This window comes from Phyllobates terribilis, unplaced genomic scaffold (genome assembly GCF_046119375.1).
Source record: "Phyllobates terribilis strain yellow unplaced genomic scaffold, ASM4611937v1 Scaffold_9__5_contigs__length_417890890, whole genome shotgun sequence".
NCBI lineage: Eukaryota > Metazoa > Chordata > Amphibia > Anura > Dendrobatidae > Phyllobates > Phyllobates terribilis.
The window spans coordinates 84,370,961-84,393,218 of NW_027362769.1; the positions used below are offsets into that span (position 1 = coordinate 84,370,961).

The following is a 22,258-nucleotide window of genomic DNA, read 5'->3' on the forward strand; positions in this document are numbered from 1 at the left end:
GACAGTATAGAGATCTTGCCCGGGATTTGTTCAAAAGGAGGGATATTACGGTAACAAGAGGGCATTCACTAAGACTGGAAGAGAAAAGGTTTCAGCACCAGCATAGGAAGGGGTTCTTTACGGTAAGAGCAGTGAGAATATGGAATTCACTGAGTGAGGAGACGGTAATGTTAGATTCACTACACCAGTTCAAGCGGGGACTGGATGCATTTCTAGATACCAGGCAGATTTCAGCATATACTTAAAAATAAAATAAAATAGTAGGTTGATACAGGGATTTATTCTGACTGCTGGTTTCAGAGTCGGGAGGGAATTTTTCCTCAGGTGAAGATTGGCTAAATCATTTGGGGTTTTTGCCCTCCTCTGGATCAACTTTAGCAATTACAGAACTAACAGGTCGAACTTGATGGACGCAAGTCTTTATTCGGCTTTACAAACTATGTTACTATGATATCCCAGATGTGCTCAATCGGATTCAGGTCTGGGGAATGGGCAGGCCAGTCCATAGCTTCAATGGCTTCATCTTGCAGGAACTGCTGACACACTCCAGCCACATGAGGTTTGGCATTGTCCTGCATTAGGAGGAACCCAGGGCCACCCGCACCAGCATATGGTCTTACAAGGGGTCCGAGGATCTAATCTCTGTACCTAATGGCAGTCAGGCTACCTCTGGCGAGCACATGGAGGGCTGTGCGGCCCTCCAAAGAAATGCCACCCCACACCATTACTGACCCACTGCTAAACCGGTCATGCTGAAGGATGTTGCAGGCAGCAGATCGCTCTCCACGGCGTCTCCAGACTCTGTCACGTCTGTCACATGTGGAGAGCGATATGCTGCCTGCAACATCCTTCAGCATGACCGTCACATTCAGCTTTGTACAAAACAAAGTATTCAATGAGAATATTTCATTCATTCAAATCTAGGATGTGTTATTTGAGTGTTCCCATTATTTTTTTGAGCAGTGCATATTTCGGTAATTGTTAAAGATGTACAAGAAAAACTCACATCTGGTTGATTTCACATATTCACTTTAAGTTTTCATGTTATGGTAAAACATTATAAATGGCATAATAATAATAATTTGAAGATGTTTTAGTAATTTTAGGTAAGTGTGATTTTATTGCCAAACAACTGATATATTTTGTACATATCAGTGTTTAAAAAAGTAACATCGGTTTGGTGACGGGGATGTTTTTTTCTGCTTACGGGATTATCTCCTTACAATGCGCACTAACAGTGCGCTCCCTTGCTGGCTCGTCACTTCTCATTAAAGCTGGTGATGGAGCGCACTGTCACTGTGAATTAAAAAGAATATTGCACAGTGACCAGATCCTACTGAGCATACATCGGAATTGACAAGTGACGCATGCTCAGTAAAGAAGGGACTAGCCCAGCCCCTGAAATGAGCATAACTGGTGATGCTTCATTTCAAGGGGGTTAATAAAGGCTGCAGCAGTGAATACAGCCTCTGCCTATAAATGACGTTCCATTTGAGTATTCTCAAATGAAATGTCATCAAACAGGAAGTTGGAAAAAAAAAAAAAAAAAACAGAGTAGAGAGGGAACGATAAGAAATTTTTAATTAAAGTATGTTAGAAAAGTAATTCGATTAGATCATTAGATAGACCTTTGGGATGAAATAAGTGTTAGTTTTGAACCACCCTTTTAAAGGGAATATCCAACTTTTTTTTGTAGGTACACCATTTTCCGGTGATTGATTTCATAATATATCTTCTTATCAGAAAAGGTAGGGAACATTTTTACAATGTCTATCATGTCTACCGCCACCACTATGTGTACAGAAGGCTAGCCAACTGCTTATTTCAAGAGCTAAGCTAGCTCCCTTCTCAGTCTATGCAATGGCAGTGACAAAGATGGGGTCTGGCTTTAGTATTGAAATGAGCCGTCAGCCGAACCGCAACCCCCTTTACACATGTCTCTGATGGTGTGTTGAATTGATACAAGAAACTTTCTCTTTTCTGTAGAGCACAAGGATGAAAGTAAAGCTGCCAGGATCTAGGGTGAAAAGGGAACATCACTGGAGCTTTGGTAGTGGAAATACATTAGTATGTTAATTAAAATTGCATCAAGAAAATATTTAGCGCAGCCCCTGGCTGAGCAATTAGGCACAGAAATATGAATCTATTTAGATACGAAAAAGAAGAAGAATGATATTTACAGGTGGACATTCACTTGAAGGAGTTCCCAATGTCCTATCGTTAGATCTCCAGATGTTATTTGAAATGATGCATTTCCCAATACTGGAGGACAATTACTCTCTGTAAGACCCCAGAGCTTTGATCGTGTACATTTTTCAGCAACTTTTATAATGTGTCACTCTGTTATCAATGTTGCATTTTTGGCCACTTTATCTGTTCGTTCCTTGTATCACACCTTTTCAGGTAATGGTGATAGAACTTTCTGATACTGTAATGTCATCTGCTTGATTATTAGTTTTATAAAAGTAAAGCTTGAAAAAAAAAAGATATCTAAGAATTGCTTATCCTCCATACTGAAATTATGTAAACTTTTTATAAACTTCATTCTCCCTTACCTCTACTTCTGGAAACAGAACTAGAACTTAGTCATTTTCATATTTGGTAGCTATCTGTGTTGTGAGCTCCTAGTGCAAATTGTGTTACAGGACACGCACCTACTGGAGTCTGATGTGGTAGAGGGGTCTTTGGGCCTTAGGGTCTTTAATATGACTGCTAGCTCCACAACCCTTACAGCTACAACCTTTGCCAACTTGCAGACATATCTAATAGGCATGTGTAATTAACGTTTTTATCCTCCTAATATGTTGCATTTATCATATTATACAGCACTGTGTACTTACAATTGCTCATTTTACCTTTCTGCCCAGTTAATTCTTCTCTTTTCCATTAGGTCTATGACATCACGTGATTAAAAACTGACTAACTGAATCCTTTTAACCTCTATGTAGAAACAGAAAGTCAATTTTCCCTGTATGAGTCATCATTAGAACTACAATTCTACATCACTGCAAAGTCCCTGGGAGGGGAAAAGAGAGGAGCAGCTGGGTCAGGAGTTGAAGAGGGGATGGAGCTGGGCTGCCAGGGAGTTTGCAGTGATGAGTTGCAGAGCGAGCTGTTAATCAAAGTGCCGGGGCGAGTTTACGACTGCTGGTCACAATGCTGTTAGTTGTGACTGTAGTTGCTCCGGATCGCCTCTATGACCTACAGCCGGTGGCTTCCTGGAAGAATAAAATTAATTTTCTCTTGGTAGCCGCGCTTTGTAACGCTATTAACCAGCAGATTAACCCTATATCTACAGTCTAAAAGCATTTGGGGACATGACAGGTCCTCTTTAAGTGTCTTTTTGCAGGTACTAAACTTACCCCAAATTATTAAAGAATTGCATAAATATCAGATTTACTTTTATCATTGAATTCTTCCCCTTTACAGAATTTTTAGAAAGCTCCCAATTAAAAAGTGGGCTTATTCTACTAAAATATTTTAGGTAATGATTATTTATGCAGATTCCTAATATGTTTGTGTTTGCCTATACTTTAAAGGGAATCTGTCACCAGATTTTTGCTATCTTATCTGAAAGCACCATAATGTAGGAGCAGAGAACCTGATTCCAACTATGTGTCACTTACTTTACTGCGCTGCTTGTTGTAGTTTTGCTGAAAAACTGTTTTACCTGCTGCAGATTTAGCAGTTCTCTGAATGCTGAGCTGTGTATAACCCCGCCCACACCACTGATTGGCAGCTTTCTGTGTACACTGTGCATAGGTGGAAAGCTGGCAATCAGTAGAGAGGGCGGGGTTATCACTGGGGGCTAGTAAACCAGCTGCCAGGTAGTATAATCACCTGCTGATAAGACAGTGATTACATGAAAACTACAGTAAGCAGCCCAGTAAGTGACACATCGCTGGAATCAGGATCTCTGTCCCCATATTATACTTTTACTCTCAGATTAGGTAGCAAAACCTGCTGACAGTTTCACTTTAGAAAAGAGTCTGGTTTGAAAAGTACATTTTTAAAGTGAGTTTGTCAGCCCAAACTGACTGGTCTAACTAAGCTGAGGCGCTCGGTGCTCCCTTGTCATGGTCAAACAATTTAGGGCACCTTCCCACCTACTTTTTTCCCATCTATCTTTCTCCCCGCACTTGAGCTCTGGCTTTACAGGAGACAGGAGAAAGGTGGGAATAAGTGGAGAACAAGTTGTTGGGAAGGTGCAGTGAACTATTTCGCCGTGCCAAGAGTGCACCAGACGAATGCGCTTGGTTTGAACAGTCATATTGTCCTGGCAAAGGCAATTTTGAGGAAATAAGATCATTCATTCTGGGGAACATAACACTTCTGTGCACTACACATACAACCCTTTTTAGTGGGCACTGTGTAAGGCCACGGCCCCCTATCAGTATTTGGTCAGTATTCGGTCAGTATTTTTTCTCAGGAGTGGGAGTGGGAGCCAAAACCAGGAGTGGGTGATAAATGCAGAATTGGTGACTTGTTTCTATTATACCTTTTCTCTGATTGTTCCTCACCTGGTTTTGGCTCCCTCTCCTGAGAAAAAATACTGACTGAATACTGACCAAATACTGATAGTGGGGCCGTGGCCTAAGGAACAAAACTGTTCCACCGATTAGGAAAATTTGTTGAAAGTAAGTCTTACTAAAACAACAGGGGAAGCAGTGATCGAGGGAAGCATTAATAAATAACTTTATGGATCATATTTCAACTCTAGTGTCCATCAAACATCTCACCTAATGAGAACGAACTTTTAAAATGATTTTTTTTGTAAGAGGCACTCACTCCAAGAACAAAGAAGGGAAAATATAATTAACAAAAACATACAAAGAAGTGAAGAGCATAAGAGGGAAGTGAAAAAGGGAAAATCATCAAAAGTGAATGTTAGCTGCTATCTTAATTAAAGCGGAAGCGCTGAATGAAAGGGTCTAATTACATCATTGGCAAACATCAAGCCCAGCGCACTGTGGGCTTTATAATACCCATGTTATAGCAGGAACATGACAGTGACTCAGCATTGTATGACCATCGAAAACATTAATTACAAAAGGAAGCAAAAGGTCCGGCTTATAGGAACAACGCATCGTCTTTATCTCATGTGCACAAAGATGTTTGCAAACAGGATTTCTGACACAATTACTGACGCACAGAAATCCTTCAAGTCCGGATGTTACCTGTGTGCCCGATTGGTGGACATTTTCCTGCGATGATGCACGGCTTTTACGTCTGGGGGGAGCTTTGGCTATAGCCCCCCTTTCTTCATCCGACGTGTCCATGTCACCGGAGTACTGCGACCCCTTGGGTACAAGGGAAGGGCTGCCTTTAGGGAGATAGCGGGTGCGAGTTAGTTGGGAATCAGGGATGGGATAATTTGTGGGGGATTCTGTTAAACAAGGAAGGTCTGGAGGATCAGATGAGGAGGGTGAAAGGGGAAATTGGACATTATTGAAGGAAGTTGCAATAAAAAAAAAGTTTCTGATTTTGGTTCTGATTCTTATGGTTATACAAACTTCAAATCCAGTAAATGTACAAAACTTTAATAATACAGTGAGCTTATATTGGCTAGATTCACTTATGTGTTGTGGTCTTCATTACAGATTCCATAATTAATACGAGAACATATAGCGCACTATTGCTTTCCAATAAAATTATGCGACACCGCACCGGTAACTGGACCGGGGTCGATGGGGTCCATCATGTAACACATAATCCCTGCCATCAATTCCTACTACATAACAGAACAACCAAGTTCATAATGTTGATGAGATTCCAGCCTTGAGAACTTGGATAATCGTAGGAAATAACACATTAATCTTTATACACAATATGGCCAAAAGAATTTAGACGGGAATATCACATTCACATGTTCGGATTCCAGAGCCATATATTTTAAAAATGGATCCTTTCGTCTGGGCCTTGAGTCTAAGCGCATGTCCTACTCTCTTCTGTTTTGTGGACCAGACTTGGCCACTAATGTCTATGGGGATCTGTTAAACATGGAAGAAAAACAGAAGACATAGGCCCCGATTCATGAAAGCCATTAAGCCAGAATCTGGTGTAAAGTGCTTAGAAATTTTGTGGGACACGAAGTTGAAGAAATCTAGCAAATTTTGGGGTTTTCACAACAGTTTCAGCCAGCTCCGCCAAAATAGGCAGGGATGGGGGCATGATGGGGCGTGACGACCCCTGCTCTTCTAGACTTGAAAAGCTGTGGCGTGCCCAACGCCACAAGTCTTACTTCAGTGAATAACATCAGTCTTTACTTCAGTTTTCCATCCATGTTTCATTAATTTTTCACTGATCCATTGTTAAGAGTCAGTGGATAAATAAAGGTCCAGATAGTCTACCTGCTTCAGTTTGTAAAAATGAAGACAAAACAGTTACAACATGGATGAAACATGAAAGTATAATGATCTGTTTTGCAAGTGCAAGTCTGAAGTGCTGCGTAATTTTCATTAATCAGCTTTGGCATTAAAACCACTGACAGGTGAAGAGAATAGAGGAAATATGGCTAGAAGGATCTGAGTGAAGAAAGGACAACTGGTGAACAGGTGACAGGTCATGGGCAACAAGGGCTTGCTGACTAGCCCATCTAGTCTGATCCCACAGAACTGCTGTTGTAGGAAAAAACTTCTTAAGAAGTTATTGCTGGCCTTGATAAAAGGTCACATGGTGCACACAGCACATGGCAGATTGGTGTATAAGGGGCCTAAGGCTGCGTGCCCACGTTGCGGATTCCAAGCATTTTTGATGCGGAATTTCCGCAGCGGAAACGCTTGTAAAATGCTTGGTAATCCGCTCCCCATGGTCCCCAATGAGAATCCGCAAGTTCTATGCCCATGCTGCGGATTTTTCCGCAGCGTTTATGCTGCGTTCAAAAATCCGCAGCATGTTCATTAATTTTGCGTTTCCGCAAGCGGAATTGCCTTATTCAATGCATGAAAAAACGCAGGGCAATTCCGCATGTCGAAAACGCGTGAAAAACGCGCGGTAAACGCTTGGGGAATTCCGTATGCGTTTTTCTGGGAGAGGACTTGCAGAAATGAAGCAGAAATTTTCTGCTTCATTTCTGCATCGTGGGCACATAGCCTTATAACTGCGGACCACTCAGAGTGCCCATACTGGCAGTCGTCCATTGCTGAAAGTGCATTCAATGGGCACGTGAATATCAGAACTGAATCGTAGAGCAATGGAAGAAGGTGGCCTGTTCTGCTGAATCACATTTTCATTTGCAGCATATGGAGATATTTTGACATGTACCACATAACTAAACATTGTTGCAGACCAAGTTTACCCGTGGTAATGGTATTTTTATTGGCAGTGGCCATTATTCAGCAGGATCATGCACCTGCTGCACTGCAAAAGTGTTCAATTATGATAGGAGGAACATGACAAAGTGTTCAAGGTGTTGACTTGGCCTCCAAATTCTGCAGATCCCAATCCGATCAAACATCTGTGGGATGTATTAGAAAAATTAAGCTTGATCCATGGAGGCTCCTTCTCACAACTAACAGGACTCAAAGGCCATCTGTCAGCTTGGAAATGCTGTGCAAACTGTGAGCTGCATGTTATAGAGCAGGAGGAATGGAGAAGAATGATATATAGGTTTGTGGAAAAAGATTCAGTATAACTTGTATTTTATTCATAGACATTACAGCACATCCTGGGCTTAGGAGTCTGTGATTGAAAATTGTCCTTGCGAGACTATGAATACAGAGTAAGCTGTCAATCAATGAATAGGACCGCCCACTGGACTCCTAAGTCAAGAATGCTGGGATTTAGATGAATTACAATACAAGTTATGCTGAATATTTTTCCTAGAAAACTATATATCAATCTTTTCAGCATCTCCTGCTCTATAAAATGCTGCCCACAGATCTGACACCATGTTTAATCTAATAGGTTTTCGGCTAACATTTTGGCCCCAAACACCACAGGCCACTTTCAGAGTAGATGCAGAATCTATGCCTACGCTGGGCAGCATGATGGGAGCCAGTACTATATTAGGCTGGTGGTTTATGGTTATAAATGATCGGTGTGTGTTCATGTATTGTGGAGTCCTCTGACACTGGGGTTTAGAAACTGTGCAGAGCATATTAAGATGAGTTGAGAACCTTCACGGCTCTAATAATAATGATGTTTAAGATCCGGGGACTTATACTTACTGGACCTCCGGATGTTTTCCAGACTGCGACGTCGAGAGTTCAATGTTAAACGAACTTCAGTGCTGAACTCCTGCTCGGGGTTGGTGGCTTTTTGGCCTTGCTCCTGGAGGAGCTGGTGGAACACAGATGCCAGCTCAGCTTCAGCAATGAGTGACCCTTTCTGAGCCACATCTCTGCCAGTGCTAGTGTACTCAGAAAATGACTGTGGAACAAAGCGTTACGGAAAAAAAAACAAGGTTCAGTATGCTGATAAACTATGGCAGATACTTGTGTACAAAGCGCAGAGGACGCTTGGTATTTCCACCCATTACATGCAACCCAACCACCATGTGAATCAAGTTGTGTATTACGAAAAAGAGTGATAGAACCTAAACCCCAAAGATACCTGGAAAACATCTTGTTCTAGAGAAGGAGAAAGCTGCATTGATTGTCTGCGCGATTGGGCAGAGTACTCAGAATCATTGTCAAAGTCATACGGATGAACGGACAGCAGACGCTTGGTCTTGCGCATCTTTAAGAGGCAAATTCATTGGTAAAGTGATAAGAAAAGAGCAGAAAAATTATCAGGTTCATACAACAGGGATGGACACATAAATCACTTAACCAATTATTCCTGAATCGGAGAATTGGGTTTCCATTGAAAGCTAAACCACTACGTGATGCCAGTGTCTGATAAACACCACGGCGCCCTGTGTGTAATGTGTGCATGTTTCAAAATACTATTTAAAACTCTTAAAGAAGATGTCACAACAATATTTTTATTTCATAAACTGTCCTAATTATCTATGTAATGCTGTGTATTGCTATACTTAATGATTGCTGTCTTCTCTGGTTTCCAGCGTCGCTCCGGTGCTCTTCTTACCAACTTGACCTGCAGACACTAAGCAGTTTATGTGTGAGCCTGAAGTCACTTTCTCTGTATAAGTCCATGAAGCCTCATCCTAAAGCTCCATAGGCTTACATTGAAGGAAATAGCTCTGTCCCACACAAACGTCACTGTCTGAGCCGGCAAAGAAGTGAAGTGCTCTAGTGGGAGCGGAACTGTGCTGTAAACTGGAGTAGACGGCGATCAGTAAGTAGAGCAATACACTTAGACATCATCACATGAGTAATTAGGACAGTTAATGAAATAAAAACCTTGTTAGGACATCTTCTTTAATGTGAGTGTCTACCCAAGAATGAAACTTTGTTTTCTCAATCTATAATGTTTCTTTATAGTGGTTGATACTTTTTTTTCTGATACAGAGCTCCAAATCTCCCGCTTTGAGTTTTAAAGGATAATGTTCTGGTTGCCACTTGTAGGAGCTTAGGATCATTGCACACAGTTTATACATTTAATGATATGACCCCCAATAGCCATCTTCTAATGTAATAATTGACGTCGAGTTGTTTTTATGGCTATGTGCACATGACGGACTTTATGCATCAAGTAGAAGACACTTCAGGAAAATGCTTGCGGTGTTATTCCTGAAGCCTTTTTTGTTGTTCTTTAGGTCATCTTCTATGACGACTTTGTTGTCAGTGTTTTTTGTACTTTTTTTTTTTGCGTTTATATAAAAAGCCAGCGATGGAAGCCACCTGAGGAATAATCAGGTCATTTCTTTTAACTATATTGTGTCTGTGGAAGCCTGAAGGGGTTAAATGAAGCTCAGAAGACTGAACATGTGCTCAGCAAGTCTTTTTACTTTGCAGTTCATATGTTCATTCTTTTTAGCATTTCTTTATTGCTTTTTCAGGTGGGTTACTCAGCATGCTGAAAAAGACATAATGTGCACATACCCTAGAAATGACTAATGTAGAAAAAGGCCCAAATCTCTGGAACCGTATGACGTTTTTTTAAAAAGCAAAAAAAATGATTGAGGATAGAATCTGAATAAAATAAGAACAAATACTGGTTACTTTTGACCTGGTGACAGATCTTCCTCAAGGCCCGGTGGCACGGATACTTGACAAATCATATAGCTAGTCCTATAATGGTTTTAAAGGACATGTACACCTTAATGGGCAATTTTTTTCAAATTCAAATGCATGTAGTTTGAAGCAAAAATAATTTTGGAATTAGATTTCAATACATTTTTTTTAACCATTTTCCTCTTATAACGTGTGTTTCACTGTCTATTGTTGGCCGGAGAATGAGTTATCTAAGAATCTTTTAGTAAGTTTGATGTGGAAGTTGAAAATTTATCTTTCTTTTACTGATCTTCTTTCAGATGATTTATGATCACGTGAAAGTTGAGCTCACCCTCGATGCGGCTTGTCGTGACAAATCAGCTGAGAGGAGCTTAGTAAGATACAGAGAAAACTTAGATACATGTGGTCTAAATGAGCTCACTGACAGATTATCAGTTAACTCCTTTTGCAGCCACTAATGTGAAGGAAACAAATAACCTGCATTTTTTTTAATGAAAACCAACAGCAAAAATTATTTTTAGCTTACAGTACATGTGTTTAGGTAAAGAAAGCAAAACTGCCCTCAAAGGTGTCCATATCCTTTAACCTTTTATACTGCAGCAGCCTGAGGTGGTGATTTAGAAACCCGAGTCTTGATAGTGGATAGAAGCAGAGGGCAATGAAGAGCCCTGATGACAGCAGATCTGTGCGGTTACCATACTGTAGCGCTGAGCTTCTGCGCTGTCCAGGACATCATCATCATCATCCTCATCAGCAAGCATCCCAGCCCTGGCCTGACGCAGATATTCTCCTGGTGGCAAATATATAGTCAAGGTTTAATAGAAGTGTATGTGCTTGCTTGCACAATAACATGACAACTGCAACAAGGAATAAGATATATTGTCCGGAAATAATATTCCACATAATACTAGTGCAGTCAGAGAGAAAAGTCAATGACAAAGATTCATTAAAACAGTCTAAAATAAAAACTGCCCATCTTCCCTAGAGAATCCACTTGCAACACTGCTTTGATTTTACTGGAGCAGTTTAATAAATGGAAGCTGAGTTCTGATTAGTTGCTTTTGGCACTTGGGATTAATTTTAGTCTGCATTCACACATTGCATGCACCGTGAGGTTTTTAAAAAATTGTGGCAAAAACAGTGGGAGTTTACTATTTCTTCGAGGAAAAGAAACACACAATGTGTGAACAAAGTCTTAAACAGTTAAGATAACTTATGCAACATATTTATTCTGCTCTTGTTTTTTTTTAAATAAATCTTTACTTGAAGGGAATCGGTCACCAGGTTTTTGCTACCCCATCTGAGAGCAGTAGGGCCAGAGACCCTGATTCCAGATATGTGTCACTTACTTGGCTGCCTGTGGTCATTTTCCGATAAAACCATTGTTTTCTCTGCTGCAGATCTAGCAGTTCTCTGAATGCTGAGCTCTGTATAACCCCACCCACACCATTGATTGGCAGCTTTCTGTGTATACTGTGCACAGGCAGAAAGCTGCCAATCAGTGGTGGGATGTGGTTATACAGAGCTCATTAATATAGAGGACTACATGGCAGCAGGTTTACTCGTCCTCTAGTAATAATCTCCTGCTGATAAAACTATGATTTTACCAGAAGTACAGTAAGCAGCCCAGTAAGTGACACATTGTTGGAATCAGGGTCTCTGTCTCTCTACATCATGCTGCTCTCAGATTAAACCTGGTGAAAAATTCCCTTTAAGAACACCAGTACTTCTTTAAGTAAATTGTATTTCAAGTAGAAGGAAATCCAGTAAAAAAAAAAAAAATCGGACACCATCATCCTGACTTTTCTGAATGCAGTGAGCAAAATACAGACTGTAACTGTATTCAGACATTATGTATAGTGTGAACATGACATGGTGCAGAGATGATACTACAATCCATGCTCTTTAAAGCCGTCCATTCAGAAGGTCTAGTCTGGATAGGATTAGGGTAGAAATGACAGTTTTCCGCATGATGAACTGTATCAGGACATAAATGGACAGGTCAGGGCAATGTCAGCATTCTGTCTAGTATTAATATACAAACTGATGAAACATTTTTTCCTCTATTAAAGGGTTATTCCTAAATTCCAAATTATTCCTTATCCATTGGATAGATGATAACTTGCGGACCACTGGAGTTCACACCTGTGGGACTCCCAGCAATCCATGGAACCAGACTCCGCAGCCCTGTATTGAATTGAGCGGAGGTGCGCATGCTCGACCTCCTCTCCATTCATCGTTTATGGCCCCGCCAGAAAGAGCCAAGTATTGCACTCTGGCTATTCCTGATACACAATGATTTTACCCTGCGGTTTAGATGCTTCAAGGCATGTCTGTGTGCATAGATGTATGGGTGTTTGATCTGTTTTGGGTGTCGAGTTGAAAATTTGTAAACTTCATGGTATTAGAGACTGAATATATTTTGTGTATAGCTCTGTGGAATAAAGTGGGAATTTTATCACATCTAGAGTTTCAAAATTGTGCAATTTAAGAAAACAAGTAAAATGCTTTTCCACTTAAAACCACCAGGTGGCGCAAAGTCTTTTACTTAAAAGTATCACCAAACGCCATCATCACTATTCTCATTCTCATCACTCTCATCCAAAATTGCCGAAAAATGTACACCATATCTCTGCAGTGCTGTCAGCATATGTGTCGATATTATCACTATTTGTCGGTACACATTAAGGTCCCAAAGCCTCATAAGCATTGAAAAATGTTTTTATTTTATTTATGGCAGTCTATGATCCAAATCACATATTTATTTATTTTTTACTATGAATTCCCCAGATTTAGAAATTTGTTTCCTGGCCAACAATTTTTTTACAGAAATGCAAGGTAAAGCCACATTACCTGCACATATGACAACATCCTCAGGTGATGTCTCAGGTGAAGAGCAAATCATTGTGTGGGATTTGGATTATATTTCTATAATCGTTACTTCTAATAAATGTTCCCACTTAGCAGGAAACCTGTCACCAGGTGTTACCCATATAAAGTATGGCCACCATCTCTAAGGCCTCTTTTACAGCATTCTGCTGTGCTGTCTGTCTGTCCCCAATCTGTTCTGCAAGGCAGAAAAAAAGACCTTTTATTATACTTACAGACAGCGCAGTCCAGTCCAATGGGCGTCTCTGGTCTTGATCCAGCGCCTCCTCTCTTTTTTGCGATCCCCATCCTCTTACCCTGTTTCGTGTGGATTATGCGTTCTACGTCATCCACACAGTGGCCCCATCGCGCTCCTGCGCAGGCGCACTTCTCTCTGTCCTGCCGAGGGCAGAGCAAAGTACTATAGTGTGCTTGCGCAGGCTTTACCTACGGGTTATCGGCATGCATTGGCCTTTCCCGGCCCCTGCGCATTACAGTACTTTGTTCTGCCCTCATCAGGGCCGAGGGCAGTGCGCCTGCGCAGGAGCGCGATGGGGGACACTGTGTGGATAACGTAGAACGCATAATCCACACGAAGCAAGAAGGAGAACATCGATCGTAAGAAGAGATGAGAGCAAGACTAAAGACGCCAATTGGACCGGACAACTTTATCTGTGACTATAATGAAAGCTCTTTCTTGTGTCTTACATAGGAGATCGGGGACATATATAAAGTATTCTAATTTTCTGTATGTAACGGCTTACAGGTGCTGGCCGCACTAAATATGGGAAAACCAGGTGACAGGTTCTCTTTAATAGTGAAGTGAAGATTAGCAGGTTACTTACGGCTGATATCCGGCAGGCTCTGCACTCTGTCCTGAAGTCCTGTCCACAAATATACATTACCATGATTAGCTATACATTCAGAATAATCGTTCCAGATCAGACAGATCATTTACTGCCCTCTACAGGTAGATATTATTATAACAGTAATTATCATTATAAAATGATTCCCCTTTTGTTCTCGGAGTCAGGATCTCTAGATATAATGGAAGCCACAATCCAGTTCTGGAGCGGTCACATGTCAGGCACCACCGGATATGAGGACCTCTATTGACTTACAATGGGATCTATCAGAGGGGTCCTCCGTATGGACCAGAAGGAAAGATCTGCATATGGCCTTCGACGCAGGTGAGAACATAGCCATGGCTGTACAGAACAGGACAAGCCTAGATGTCGGACAACTAAATGTTTCCCAACAGTCTGCAGTGCATTACATTCTCTCTTTGATGTGACATTCAACACTACGAATTCTATTGGTTCAGATGTGTTCAGATTGTGCAATCTCCCCAAATTAGACAATAAAAAGTAACCTTAGATATACCTGTCATGTTAGGCCCTCCTCTACCATCAGTCTGCTGCCGCAGGTACAGAGAACGCAACACTTTGGCACTGCCGAACCGCTTAAACCTCGCGCGTACGTGGTCATAATACCATTCATGGGACCCGATCTTCACCATTCTGTGGAAGATATAGGGGTATTAGTAAGAAAATATTACAGGGCTCCCAGCTGTTATATACACTGTTCAAGAAAATTAAGGGAACACCTAAATTACACAACAGATCTCGATGAATGAAGGATTTGAGTTGAAAATCTTTACTGATATAAATTTGTAATTCATTAGGAACAAAATGAAGAATCAAAGGTCAAGAGAAACTAAGATTATCAATCAACCACATGAAGGCTGGATTCCAAATCAGCTCATCAAAAACTGAAACACGGCCGATTCAATCTGCATGAATTTCAGCACGGCAACTCATAATGTGACCCAGTGATATGGCCCCCACATGCCTGGATGTGTCCCTGACAAAGCCTGGGCATGCTCCTGATGAAGCAACAGACGGTGTCCTGGGCGATCCCACACCAGACCTGTATCCGGCCATCAGTGATCTCCTGGACAGTCTATGGTGCTACGTGGTGACACTGATACATAATTTGTAAGAGGTTCTCAATCGGATTCAGTTCTAGGGAAAGTGAGTGTCTGTCAGTGCCTTCATCATTTAGCGACTGTCAACACACTCAGGCCACACGAGGCCGGGAATTTTCCTGCACCAAGAGCCCAGAGCCCACTGCACCAGCATAATGTCTGTCAATGACTCTGAGGATTTGATTATGGTACGTAACTATAGTTCGAGGGATGTTCGCCATCACATGGAAGTTTATGCAACCCTAAAAGGATTTGCATCCTCAGATCATCACTGACTCACCTCCAAACCGGTCATGCTGGGTGATGTAGCAGGCAGCACATTGTCCACCACGGCATCTCCAGACTCTTTCACATCCATCACAGGTGCTCAGTGTGAGTTACCTATGGCGAACCTGACAATACTGGTGTTTTTTTTGTGAATGATCCTACAGGACGTCGGGCCCTTATGCTACCATCTTGGGATCTGTTTCTGACAGTCTGGAAAGGAACATATGTGGCACCCCAGGAGTCCAGTTGCCACAGTAGCATTGCCTCCCTCACAAGGGGTGATGCCATGCCTGTAAGCAAGCAGGGGTCCCCTAGTCAGGTATACTAGCATGCAACACTTTCCTGGCTCCAGACCAGCAAGGGGAGCTTCTCCCCTTAGCAACTGGGATCTGGAGGCGGGGTTAGTAAGAGTTAGTGAGAGGAGTTGAATACAGGACAGCGACGAGGAAAGACCTGGGGAGTGGAGCTGCACGGCAGCGTAGAAGAACCGGACACCAAAGTCCGAGGTTGTGGGGCACTGAAGGCCCAGCAGCAGAAACCGGAGGGCAGAAAACTGCAGGTCTCCTGGCCCCATCAGACGCCCGGAGGCTCAGCATCACATAGGGCCAAGCACCGCCACGTGGGAGCGACACTCCAGGAAGGCCTGAGCTGTCGGCTATACGGGTAAGCACAAAGACGTTTTACTCAGGGACGAGGGCTGCAGCACAGCTATAAGCAGCAGGGCCAAAGAGATTAGCGCAAAGGGAATGCCTCCAACTTCACCTGGCGAGGTGGATTCCCAACTTGCTTCCAGGCTGCCCGGACCTCTACTACAAGCTAGTACCCGTGCCCCGGTCCGCCTAACCACCGCAAGTAAAGATGAGAGGAAACCGCCATTAAGTTGTGGACTGGTTATTATCTGCGCCATCCCCTGCACTACACTGCACAGCAGCATCTATAACATCACCATTTCCTGCCCTGGAGCTAAGCTCTGCCTGTGGAGAGCTGTCCCAACTCTGCTGCGTCACCATCAGCTCCAGAGAATCTGCACCGCAGCGGCGGCTCCATATAGCCGCATACCACAGGTGGCGTCACGAACATTAAACTATAAAAACTATAATCCTCTTTTATTAACCGCCCTGGGTCACGGACCGGGTCACTGCCACTGTGACATCCCCTGCACCGACTGGCTCGGCACCGAGTACCCCACGGCCCAGGGGGCGCGTCAACTTGGCTTCACGAACAGGATTCACGAAGCCCGGTATATCCGGGTACGGTGCGCCATAGACTTTACTGAACTGTGTCATCACGTCATTTGCCATCAGCCGAGGGGAAGTAGGAGGCCCCGATCTGGAACCGCCGGGTAAGCTATCCCTCTCGCCGGCAGAGCAGCATACTGGTACGTCAGCAGAAACCCAGGACCTGCCTGAGGTTCACTAGGGGGGAGGAAGATACCCAAACGGGGGGAGGATTCAGCCGCGGGCGCGGCCGCCGCCACTGTAATGCCGTTATCAATGCCATATACACCAGGGGCGGCGTGGTTGCCCCAGTACTCAGGGGAGTCTCACACCCTGAGCAACTTTGAGGAGAGACTGCGCAGTTTGTTCCAAGTGTACCCCCTGTCTGAGGAGCATAAAGTCAGCATCCTCATAGGCCAGCTAATCGGTGCAGCCCAGAGAGAGGTGAAGTCCTGGTCGGGCAGGGACAAAGGCACTGTTAAGGAAATACTGGCCCGGTTAAAGGATACCTATGACACCCGCACCGCAGCAGAGATTAAAATGAAGTTCTACGGCTGCAAATAAAGGGTGCAGGACAGTGTACTGGACTATGCTCTAAACCTGCAGGAGGCGCTGCGGGCCATTAAACAGGTAGACCCCGACAGTGTGTGAGACGAGGACACTTTGCTAACTGAGCAGTTTATTGAGGGGCTCCTGTCTAACGCTCACCGGACACAGCTGCGCATTATGGCTCTGCAAAACGCTGATCTGGACAATTTAAAGACTGAGCCATCCGGGTGCTGCGAGAACCAACCCCAAGTGGCACTGCACCCCTCCGGCTCCCAGCTATCACAAACCACCAGGAGGTGGCGTCCTTTTCCCCAGCACCTGTGGAGGCTGATGTGCAGACCCTAGATAATGAGACATCTGCAGACCTACGCCTTCATGTCCAGGAGCTGACCAAAAGTATGGCTGTAGTATCGGCGTCTCTGCCACCTGACAGGCAGAGAAGCCGTCCCACTTACCGCAGCGCTCTCTGCCCGGCGTCCTCCGGCGCTCCTGCCTCTGTTGCTGCCGGCACACGCAGCTCCCCGGGCACTGTGCTTAGGGCGCGCGCGCGCTCCCTCCCTCTTAAAGGGGCCGCTGTCCTAAGGAGTCCCCGGCCAATGGCCGGAGGACCTCTCATATAAAAGGCACCTCCTCCAAAATGGAGGTGCCCATGCAAGGTTGTAGCTTTGTGTGTTATACTCTGCTTCAGCCCTCAGGTCCCGCTGCTAGCCTGACTACAAGTCCAGCCCGCCAGCCTGACTACAAGTCCAGCCTGCCAGCCTGACTACAAGTCCAGCCCGCCAGCCTGACTTCAAGTCCAGCCCGCCAGCCTGACTACTAGTCCAGTCCTTCAGCCTTACTACAAGTCCGGTCCGCCCGCTTGTCTACTATCCAGCCCGACAGTCGGTCTACAGTCAGTCCGCCAGTCTGTCTACAGTCAGTCCGCCAGTCTGTCTATGGGCTCTGCCCGCCTGCTTACCTGGAAGCACCTGTCCGTTACCTGCCGTGCCTACCAGCCCGCTGACCTAGAAGCACCTGCCTGTTACCTGCCGTGCCTACCACCCAACCTACCTGGAGGCTCCTGCTTGTTACCTGCCGTGTCTGCCAGTCCGTCAGCCCGGATCTCCCATCAGCCTGCTTGCCGTGCTCATCTGCTGTACCGGTCAGTCCCTGCCTTCTGACCCGTGGGAGTCATCTGCTCTCATACAAGGTCGGTCCCAGAGTAGCACCTGGTCCCTCTGCTCGGTCCTTCCCTGGTCACGGAGTCGATTGAGCCGCCGTACGACCTTGGTCGGTCCGAGTTGATACCTAGTTATGCCCCTCTGGTCCCTCCTTGCACCGCAGCACAGAGGTTCCACCATCCGGATCCTTAACTGTTTGCACGGGCCATGGAACCCAGTGGCCCCCAGGCCCCTTCGCTTGCTGACCTGCACCAGGAGGTTTCTCATCAGAGATCCCAACAGGAAACCATCCTGACCTATCTGCGGTCTGTCAACTCTCGCCTGGACACGCTGTCTGTTCCACCTGCGTCCGCCCCAAGTCGAGCGACACCCACTCCGGCAGCACTGCTGCCTACCAATACCATGGCATCCAGCCTAGGACCCCGGCTTTCTGCGCCTCTTTGTTTTGGAGGTGACCCCGTCCTATGTCGGGGCTTTCTGAACCAGTGCACGCTGCACTTTGAACTCCTGCCACATCAGTTTCCCTCCGACCGGGCCAAGGTGGCGTTCGTCATGTCTCACCTCACCAGGGAAGCATTGGCATGGCTTAACCCTCTATGGGAGAGAGGGGATCCCCTGGTGTCCGATCTTCCGGCTTTCCTCACTGCCTTCCGGAAGGTCTTCGATGAACCCGGAGGAAGGATTTCTACTGCCTCCTCATTGCTCCATCTCCGCCAAGGGAGTCTCACCGTGGCCCAGTATGCCATATGGTTCCGTACCCTCGCTTCTGAGCTTGCCTGGGACAACGAGGCCCTGGTGTCCACCTTCTGGGAGGGCCTTTCCGGTCGGATTAAGGACGAGTTAGCCGGCCGGGACATTCCTACCACCCTGGATGACCTGGTGTCACTAGCAACCCGGATTGACATCCGTTTCCTAGAACGTGCTAAGGAGACTACCCGAGAGGGAAGATTTCCTCGTCTTGCTCCTGTTTTCCAGAAACTGGCTTCCCAATCATCAACTCCCCGGGCATGCTCGCCCGAACCTATGCAGATCGACAAGACCAAGATGGTCAAGTCTCGCCAAGAAACACCCTGAGCCGAGGGGAGTTGCTTCTACTGTGGTAGTAAGGAGCACCTGATCCGTTCCTGCCCGAAGAAGCCAGGAAACTCCAGTGTCTAGGACCACTCGGAGACGTCATCCTAGGCAAGAGTAAATCCTCTCCGTTCTTGACTTTGTCAGTCTCTATCTCCTGTGGAGAGAACCGCTTCTTTGAGACCACCCATCTGGACTCCGGAGCAGCTGGGAATCTCATTTCCCAGTCCCTTGTAGAGAAGTATCAGATTCCGACCAAACCTCTGGCTGAACCATTGGCAGTCGCTTCCGTGGATGGAAGACTCCTTCCGGTGACCATCTTGCTCATCACAGAGCCCGTAACCCTGCAGGTGGGAATGCTGCACTCAGAGAGGATCTCCTTCCATGTGCTTTCCAGACTCTCTCACCCTCTTTTGCTAGGTCTACCCTGGCTACAGAGACATGAACCCGTTCTGAACTGGCAATCCGGTGAGGTGCTCCGTTGGGGGCAGGATTGCCATAAGACCTGCCTGGTTCTGGTTCGCCCTGCACGACCACTATCTACTCCGACTAATTTACCCGGTCTACCGGCACCATACTGGTCCTATGCTGATGTCTTCGACAAGAAGGAGGCAGAGACACTGCCACCTCATAGGCCATATGACTGCCCTATCGACCTGATACCCGGTGCCACTCCACCCCGTGGGCGTATTTACCCGTTGTAGTTGGCCGAAACCCAGGGCCATGTTGGAGTACATCGAAGATTTTCTGGCTAGGGGATTCATCCGGAAATCTTCCTCCCTGGCTGAAGCCGGATTTTTCTTCGTAAAAAAGAAAGACGGTTCACTACGCCCATGTATCGATTATAGAGGTCTCAACCAAATCACTATCAAAAACAAATACCCCCTGCCGCTCATCTCTGAGCTGTTCGACCACCTTAAAGGCGCGAAGATCTTCACCAAGCTCGATCTTCGTGGGGCGTATAACTTGGTCCGGATCCGCCAAGGAGACGAGTGGAAGACGGCATTCAATACCCGGGACGGTCACTATGAATACCGTGTAATGCCCTTCGGCCTCTGTAATGCTCCCGCCGTCTTCCAAGAATTAGTTAACGACATCTTCCGTGACCTCTTATATTCTTGCGTGGTGGTGTACCTGGACGACATCTTGGTCTTCTCTCCGGATCTTCTCACACACCGGAGGGATGTTCGTCAGGTCCTGCTTAGGCTCAGGCAGAATCACCTTTATGCGAAATTTGAGAAATGCCTCTTCGAGCAGACCTCTCTTCCGTTCCTGGGCTATATTATCTCTAAGACTGGTCTACGGATGGACCCCGAGAAGGTCTCTGCCGTCTTAAAGTTGCCCCGTCTGAAGGGGTTGAAGGCGATTCAGCGATTCCTGGGCTTCGCCAACTATTACCATCTCTTCATTCCGCATTTCTCTTCCCGGACTGCTTTCATCTCTGCGCTCACCCAAAAGGGAGAAAATCCAAAGGAATGGCTGTCCGAAGCGGACGAGGCCTTCTTTTCCTTAAAACAAGCCTTCTATTCCGCCCCTGTGCTGCACCGTACAGATAGCAACAAACAGTTCTTTCTGGAGGTTGATGCTTCCTCTTCCGGAGCCGGAGCGGTGCTCACCCAGAAATCTCCATGCGGGAGAATGGTAACCTGCGGCTTCTTCTTCAAGTTCTTCTCCTCATCTGAGCGCAACTACTCCATAGGAGACCGAGAACTGCTAGCCATCAAATTGGCGCTGGAGGAGTGGCGTTACCTGCTCGAGGGGACTCTGCACCCGGTGGTCATCTATACTGACCACAAAAACCTGGCTTATCTACAGAATGCCCAAAGACTCCATCCGCGTCAGGCTCGGTAGTCTTTGTTCTTCGCCCGCTTCAACTTTACCCTACATTACCGCCCGGCGGACAAGAACGTTAAAGCCGATGCCTTGTCCCGATCCTTCCTGTCCTCCGATCAAGAGGAGGAGCCTATGCATATCATCGATCCATCCAAAGTGATGAATGTGGACCCCTTGGACCTTTCTTGTCTCCCACCCGGTAAGACGTTTGTAGCGGTTCTGGATCGTAAGAAGACCTTCCTGCTCATTACCAGGCATTACTGGTGGCCTACCCTGCGCCAGGATGTGGTAGACTTCGTCACGGCCTGTTCGTCCTGTGCTCACAATAAAGTTTCCAGACATCTTCCAGCCGGCCGTCTCCTGCCTCTTCCCGTACCTGCTGCCCCATGGCAACACATTGCTATGGACTTTATTACTGGTCTCCCTGTTTCTGCCAGTTGTATGATCATTTGGGTGGTCGCAGACCGCTTTTCTAAAATGGCTCACTTCATCCCTCTGCCTGGTCTCCCATCTGCATCTGTGCTGGCTAAGGATTTCATCCATCACATCTTTCGTCTCCACGGCCTACCCCTCCACATAGTGTTCACTTCGCGCTTCTGGAGAGCTACGTGTAAACTGCTGGGTGTCACCCTGGATTTCTCCTCTGCTTACCATCCACAGTCCAATGGCCAAGTGGAACGTATCAATCAGATCCTTACCAGCTACCTCTGGCACTTCGTCAACGCTCACCATACCTATTGGGTGGAGCTCCTACCATGGGCCGAGTTCTCCTACAACAACCATGAGAGCGAATCTTCTTCCAAGTCCCCGTTCTTTGTGGTCTACGGTCAACATCCCCGGATTCCGTTTCCCGTTTCCGCTGCTGGACAACCCTGCCGCGGAGTCTCTGGTCAGCGAATTTTCTACCATTTGGGAGGACACTAGATCCGCACTTCTTCAATCCTCTGAGCGGATGAAGAAACATGCTGATAAGAGACGTCTGGATCCGCCTCAATTCCGTCCGGGAGACAAGGTTTGGCTCTCCCCCAAACATGTTCGTCTCAAAATACCCTCCTATAAGTTGGGTCCACGGTTCATCGGCCCATTTGAAGTCCTCCAGCGAATCAACCCAGTAGCTTACAAGTTAAAACTCCGGGCCACCTTACGGATTCCCAACTCCTTCCACGTATCTCTCCTCAAACCAGTTGTGCTTCATTCTTTTTCCGACAATCCAGGTACCTCCCCAGC

General features: G+C 45.7%; 1 protein-coding gene across 9 annotated transcripts in view; it reads right to left on the reverse strand.

Annotated features, from left to right (window-relative positions):
- MLPH (melanophilin) overlaps positions 1-22,258 on the reverse strand; it is a 139,708-nt gene that overhangs the window by 59,435 nt on the left and 58,015 nt on the right. For 6 of the 9 annotated variants that reach the window (XM_073646686.1, XM_073646683.1, XM_073646680.1 and 3 more), the window contains 6 exons: positions 14,331-14,467; positions 13,793-13,831; positions 10,775-10,869; positions 8,554-8,679; positions 8,169-8,370; positions 5,178-5,404 (listed from right to left, as the gene is read on the reverse strand). In XM_073646686.1, the coding sequence (XP_073502787.1) occupies positions 5,178-5,404; positions 8,169-8,370; positions 8,554-8,679; positions 10,775-10,869; positions 13,793-13,831; positions 14,331-14,467 (826 nt within the window). The remainder of the gene's footprint in view (positions 1-5,177; positions 5,405-8,168; positions 8,371-8,553; positions 8,680-10,774; positions 10,870-13,792; positions 13,832-14,330; positions 14,468-22,258) is intronic. The other 3 variants (XM_073646688.1, XM_073646685.1, XM_073646687.1) reach the window with 2 other exon arrangements.